Source organism: Trachypithecus francoisi, unplaced genomic scaffold (assembly GCF_009764315.1).
Source record: "Trachypithecus francoisi isolate TF-2019V2 unplaced genomic scaffold, Tfra_2.0 Lachesis_group7, whole genome shotgun sequence".
In the NCBI taxonomy this organism is placed as follows: Eukaryota; Metazoa; Chordata; class Mammalia; order Primates; family Cercopithecidae; genus Trachypithecus; species Trachypithecus francoisi.
Window position 1 is genome coordinate 11706823 of NW_022681472.1, and position 7028 is coordinate 11713850.

At 44.2% G+C, this 7028-nt stretch overlaps 1 protein-coding gene across 3 annotated transcripts; it reads right to left on the reverse strand.

Moving 5' to 3' along the window:
• Positions 1 to 470: 470 nt before the first annotated feature.
• PENK (proenkephalin) lies at positions 471 to 6295 on the reverse strand. 3 transcript variants are annotated; one of them, XM_033202608.1, is made up of 4 exons: positions 6154 to 6295; positions 6011 to 6067; positions 5402 to 5542; positions 471 to 1458 (listed from the first exon to the last, which is right to left on the reverse strand). In XM_033202608.1, exons 3-4 carry the CDS (start codon positions 5537 to 5539, stop codon positions 793 to 795), a joined length of 804 nt encoding a protein of 267 aa, XP_033058499.1. In that variant the 5' UTR covers positions 5540 to 5542; positions 6011 to 6067; positions 6154 to 6295; the 3' UTR covers positions 471 to 792. The 3 variants fall into 3 exon arrangements, with proteins under 3 accessions (XP_033058499.1, XP_033058501.1, XP_033058500.1); XM_033202610.1 differs by having other exon boundaries at positions 5402 to 5573; XM_033202609.1 differs by having other exon boundaries at positions 5402 to 5577.
• Positions 6296 to 7028: the final 733 nt, after the last annotated feature.

Consider the following 7028-nt stretch of genomic DNA (forward strand, 5'->3'; position numbering starts at 1 on the left):
AGGTTTTAATCCTATTTTTATCCTTCAACTGCTGGGCAACTTTGGGCCAACTACACAACCTTTCTTGGCTTCCCTTTCTTCATTTGTAAAATTGGATTAAATTATCTTTAATTTCTTACTAGCTTCTAAAATACTTTACTGAAGAAGACATACACATCTGATGTAAATGCAAGTGTGTGTGTGTGTAATGAAGGCATAGCTGGCTCCTTTATTAGGCTTTGGGTTTTCTTCATGTATCTGATTTCCAGAAATGAGAGTGAAAATACATTTTACTTTGCTCCCATGTGTTTACTCATCTAAGATTTCATATATGAGGAATTAAATAAAAATGTTTTTGTGGCCTTGGCTGAAAGAGAAGGACAATGATTATTACGTCAAAAGCAGATGGTTCTACTGTTCCTGAGTCTAGGACTGATGTGGAAAACCAAAGGTAAATGAGAGCCTTGGAGAAAAAGGGACTTACAAGGATATTATGCACTTGGGGTAATAGGTTTATTATCTCTATATACAAGTAAGCATTTATTGATGTTTGTCAAAAATAAGAGACAAGATAACAAAAACTATTTTAGCATGAAAAAGAGATAGCGGCAACAGACCAATACTGAGCTTAAAGACTCCAAAAAGAGCACAGAACCTGAAATGACAGTTTTCAGGTTGTATAGTTATCCAGACAATGAAGTCAACTATACAAGGCAAGCAACAAACACATGACAATAAAACACCATCAACAGTTTCTCACTGGAGGATGGAGGGAGGCTTGCTGGGGCCTGGGGCCACTGGGGGGAAAGGGTATTAAAATCTCATAAATCCTCCATATCTTTTTTCCATTTCGGGAACTTCTTTGGAGTAACTTTCCCCTTCTTCGTTGGAGGGCAGAGCCTCGGCAAAGCGCTTCAGGAAGCCTCCATACCGTTTCTGGTAGTCCATCCACCACTCTGGGCGGCCCACTCTTCTCATGAAGCCTCCATATCGCTTCTGCAGCTCTTTGGCTTCATCTTCCAGTTGGGGGCTTCTCTTTAAGCCTCTCATGAAGCCCCCATATCTCTTGCTCACTTCTTCCTCATTATCACTGCCATCCTGGTGGTGGCTATGCTCTCGGTTGTCCCCTGTTTCCAGAAGCTCTTTTAGCAGGTCTGAGGAATTGGCCAGCGAGTCGTCCTCCTCTGCATCCTTCTTCATGAAGCCCCCGTACCGCTTGGCGAGGATCTCACTTCCATTGGCCTCTTCTTCTGGCTCCATGGGATAAAGCTCATCCATTTTCTTCATGAAGCCTCCATACCTTTTCATGAAGCCCCCATACCTTTTGGCTAGCAAATGGCTCTCTTCTGGTTTGCTGTTTTCTCTGAGGGTGCTGGTGCCATCTTGAGGAAGCTCTGGTTTGGACAGCTGCAGGAGCTCCTTGCAGGTTTCCCAAATTTTCAGAGAAGGCAGTTTTCCTTCACATTCCATGACGCAAGCCTGGGAAAACAATTTGATGTAATGATAAAAAGAAGCTTCTCTGATTTCATTACGTAAATGAACTTTTGTGGACCAAAATATGCTTGCTAGGACATAGTAACTCCCTTATTATAATAAGGTCATCTCCAATTTCTTATCACGACTTTTCATAAGGCTGAGCATGCAAATGAAACAAAATTTGCAAAGGGGAAAGTGCGGGGGGTGGTAACTGAATCCAGTTAGGAACCTGCCTTCGGATTTTAAACCCATAGACATTTTAAAGAATTAAAAAAAATTTTTCTTTCACCTAGTTTTAACTTAGATTGACTGCTTTCACAGTCTAATTTCACCGGATAATTTTCCACTTCTGATATAATTTTGTTTGAGATTTTTCTAACCAAAAAGGAGAAATTTTTATTACCTAATCAGGAATATTTCCTCAAAATTCCTTTTATCTTCTTGTCTTACAGATAAAATCAATATTAATAACATAAGGGTCAATTGCTTTCTTGTGTTAATATTTTACCTAAAGTGGTATCCAATATTCCTGCAAATACTTTCAATCTTCAAAGAAAAACAACAATTTAAAAAAAGTTTATAAAGAAAGACATCCTAAAAACTCAATTTAAATCTTATGAATTATTTGCATTCTTATTAATTGGCTAATTTGTTGAAAGTACAGATCTTTTTGTTTTTTCCTTTTTTCCTTGCTGGATACAACAGACTTTATTACCTTGAACAAAATGTCTATAATGATGAGGTCAGATACAAAATTATACAAATGCAAGTGCACAAATTATTCATGTTTATTTTCTTCACATTTAGTCACCATTGTACAGAAAAAGTATTTTCCAATGGAAATCATGGTATTTGATAAAATAAGAATCATCAGCATACATTCTTTCCTTTTTCTTATACAGATATTAAATTCAAAATCATTGTAAGTCTATACATTCGAATGACCTTGTTAAGATTTTTTTTCTATTTAACAGATCACTTGGGTATGATAGAGTACTAATATGTGAACATTTACAAAACATGCATGATATTTCTTAGCATTTCAGGAGTTTTTTATAGCCCTCTGAAATCTACTTATAGAGAGCCCAGGTTACAGACTTTTAATTTAGACAGAAAGGCCAGGCTCTTTCTTGATATTTAAAAATATACTGGTATATTAAGTGATGTTAAATACACTTTTATTTAATAACATATTATTTTCACAGTGAAAGAATGCATTTTATTAGTGCAACAAAATCTTGAGGGCACGTATTTAGCAAGCTCTTAATGCGTATTTAAGCTTTGTGTCTGAGAAGATTAAATATATAACTACATAAGAATCTAAAGATGATTAATAATTAAAATGTCTTATTTTATTTCCGACATATGAGGAAGAAATCAAAACACCATTAAAAGCTTAAGATGTTTAAGGGGCAATAATATTTCCATTCTAAAATTGTATCTAAGTGATCTTGTTGTTAAAAATTAATGTTGAATGTTTTGCATACTAATACCAAAAGACTTTTAAATGTATGTGATATGAGATTCCTTCAAAACCAAATAGTAACAAATACCACAATAATGCACTCCTATTAAGGCAGCGATGTTAACTGATGGCTCCTATAGCCATGTATGCCTGTTTTGTGGTATTTATCACACTTCGTGTGGTATGGTCAAGATCACATTAGACGGGAAATTCTACTTGGACATCAGTCATAGCATGCCTGCTCATCTCTGCATCCACCACAGTACCAATCATAAATGTCTTTCACGTGGTTGAAGCTCAATAAATATTTGTTAACATTGATTTCACTACATATTTTTGGCCAGGCAACCTCATTTCTCATATGTCTTTTGCATCTGAGCCAAAGTCCCAGAATGCTGTAATTCTAGTGAGACAGTCACTAAGTAAATCTTTTGTCATTGAGACAATACCAACCCTGAATGTAGAGTCCAATGCAAATCAGTTATTATGCAAAATGCCTTTCTATGAGACTATTTTTATTGATGGCTGCTTATTATCTATTTTTTTCAAGTTGCTAACACTACATGTGCCATTCCATCACCTGGATTAAAGTAATGATAATAGTAATAAGTGATAACAACAAGAGCATAAAAAGCAGTGAGGAAAATTCTGGCAAAAGCAGCCTTCCTCTTCTCCCCCACAATCCTGTTACATGATGAGAGGAAGGTGAGAGAAGGAGAGAAGTCAAGATTTGAAGTGATACCCAAGGAAGGCCTAGCTGCTACCCAGTGAGCTCCACTCAAGTTCCTCAACAATGCAAAAGGAAGATTAGTAGCATTTTGGGAGCTTGGTGAATCAAGCAGATTAAATATGAAAAAAACCTATTTGAATAGGCATTATTAAATGTCAGCCATATTAATTCACTAACTCACATAACTTAAGTAAACCTGATACTATTTTGGGGTCAGACTGTGTGATTAGAAAAATTAGACTAGAATCCATATAACCTTTATTCAGATGGCAGAGAAAGCTAGGGGAGGGGGCTTAGCCCCCCACATGTTGAGCAGGCAAAGCTCAAAATATGTGTGACGGGGCACAGGGAATTATGGGGTCAGAAAGTGAGGTCTTATATATGGCATGTTTTGGGTTTCTCTTTCTCCTTCTGTGCCTAAAATTCTTTACCCACAAGATCTATCCTTATATTTGTAGCACTTCCTTAATTTTTAGACATACGTTAAAAGCTCATGACTACAGGAGAAAGAAGAAAGATGGGTGAAGGGGACTGTTTCCCCTATTGAAGATGAAACACTTTTCTCGTAGTTTAAATATACAACCTTCCTATGTGTCTTCTCTTTAATGCCACGTTAGTACAGGTCAAACAAACAAACAAACATTTAACCTGAAATATATACCACAGATAATTGGAACCTGTTCCTTGGTTTTCTCCCCATTTCAAACATCTACATAAGGTAAAATTTCCTCAATTCCACCTGGAACCCAAAGCAGCTTGGATGAATACATTATTCTCTATGAGCTTTTTAAGCCATCACAAAATTTCAATAAATTTCAAAAGCAATGCAAAGGAATTGTCAGGGGAGCTGGTAAAAGTGAAGCTACCTGAGTCTCCAGGTTGGAGATTCAGATCAGTAGAGCACCAGAGGTGATTCGAGAGCCTATGGGGAACCACGATCAGAATGAAAAGTGATTTTGTCCTCAGCTTTTTCTTTCCCAACCTCCTGTAGTGTAGTTTATCTTTGGACTGTTGTCACCCACTGGACACTGGCCACTTCTCTTGTTCCTTTCTCACAGCCAAATTAAACTGTTGTTTTAGTTACTATTACAAAAGGGCAGTCGAAACAGAAGTTGAATTCCAGCATTACTGGCTAGTAGGACAGTTATGAATTCTTTCCTGTCTACGGTTATTTTGCCTTCCTCTCCCCGTATCCCATTTCCATCTCTTTGCTCTCTCCTATTTACAGGTGAGGGTAGGGAAAGAGGGACCTGAGGTTAAGAGAGCTGGGATACATAAATCTAAAGAAAGGCGCCGAAATGTCACCAACAAAAAATTACATTATTTGCGGGAAAGATGGGAAGATGGCTGCGTGTGGAGGGGCCCTTAACTGGGATATGTTAGGATTTGGGGTGACAGCATCTTCCTTCTGACAGCTCAGGAGAGAACCCAGTGCTCTCCGAGGTGCTGAACAGAGCACTTTTCGGGGTTCCCTAATTCCCAGGGTTAAAATAAACTCTGTGTGGCGACACCGCTACCCTTACCGGTCCCCAAATAGTCGCGGATCCCCGAAGCTAAGAGCCAGGACAGGACATCAGTCAGCGTTCCAGGAACAGCTGAGACACCCAGGTCACCACGGGCTCGCGCCGCTGTGGCTCCGACCCGGTGCGAATCGCCATACGCGCCCCGCTGTGGGCATGGGATTGTCCGCGTACTATTGCGGAGACTCTGTCTCACCAAGGTGCGCAACACTCGCCGCGCGCAACACTCACCAGGAAGTTGATGTCGGCGGGGCGCACCAGGCGGTAGCTGCACGTCGCGCAATCCTGGCTGCATTCTGCCCGCACTGTCGCCAGAAGCCCGGGGCCGAGCAACAGCAGCCAAGGGCAGAGTCTCAGGAACCACGCCATGGACTGCGAGGAGAGAGGGACCCGTGCTTCGAGGCTGCCTGGGCGCAGAACGGGTACCTCTGCAGGACACTCGCCACGACAGCCTCAGCAAGGGATCGTCGAGCAAAAGCCCGCAGGAATGCTCCTTTTTGGGGCCCCGCCCTCCCGGCCGACAGCTTTCAGGTAGACCTGGAGGCGACTCAGATCGCCTCGCAGCTCCCGGGATGGCGCGGTCGCCCCCAACGCGAGGCTGCCTAGGGCACCCGGCTCTTTTCCTGGGCGTCCACGGCCCAGGGCAAGATTTCAGAGAGAACGCCGCAGACCAGGGGCGAGGGACCGGGCGCCGGGGGAGGAAGGACATTGACTGGGGTCACAAAGAAGAACCAGGGAACGCGGTTGGGGAACCCATGCAATGAAATGTGAATGAAAAGAGGGCGGGCAGCCGTCCCCAAATCCGCGCAGCAAAGACAAGTTTCGGGCAAATTCACTCACGTTGACGCTGTTCGGATGCAGCAGGCCAATTGGAAAAGCTGGGTTCCAGACACGACTCTAGAGGGAAGAGAAGAAGGCAAGGGTGAGGAGGACGGGCGTCGGGGAGGAGGGGGCCTGGGTGCGCTGGCGGACGTGGGCCTCACCGTCGCGGTCCTCAGCGTCGCCGCGGGGCTCTGAGCGCCTGCCTCGCCGTCCGGGGGCTTAACGGCGGCTGGAGCCACTTTATAATTAGCCCCAAACCGAAGGAGGCGCGCGCGCCCCAATCGCCAGCGGGCTGCAGCTGACGCAGGCCCTACGCCAGCCCCGCGCCGACGCCTTCGCGGGAGGGGTCGGTCCCCCAGTACCCGCGCGCCGCTCCCCCCACCGAGGGTGGCGGCCACGGGGGGCGCTCGGTGGCTCCCGACAGGGCCAGGTGACAAACCCAAGGCAGTTAGGAAGTTTGAGGAGAGTGAGATAGGATCAAGTTTCTCCGCATAAAGTCACTGAAATTGTGCCGAGGGGTGCGGGCTCCAAGGAGGGAAGCGAGGTGGGGGCGTTTGGAAGGACAGATGAACTGGCTTAGACTTCTGGAATGTGCTGGAGACCCAGCGGGCCGATGAACCTGCCCCTTTCCCGCCTCCTCCCTGGACCCCCTCAGGGTCCCCGTGGGCACCAAGCACAGCCGTCCGGTTCGGAATGTCGTCATTTATCGACCCGCTTGTCCCCAACAGTTGACTCCGAGTTCCTTGCCGCAGCATCTAACAGCTTCAAGGTGCGCAGTAGGCGTTCAGTTAATGGTTACAGAAACTTGACAATTGAAACTTTCTGGGAATCTTAAAATCTCGGCACAGAATTTTCACCTTTCCAGTTATAAGAGAGACCCTTGGCCAAGCGTAGAAGCCGGTAAACCCTCAGGTTCCGGCACTGCGCGCTTTTCAGCCACTGTGGGAGAGGATCCGTGTTTATCTAGCTCCCCAGGGCTCCCAAGTCGAAGATCCACTGCCTTGAGAGCGCTGTCCAGGGTGTCCTGGGGGTGTTG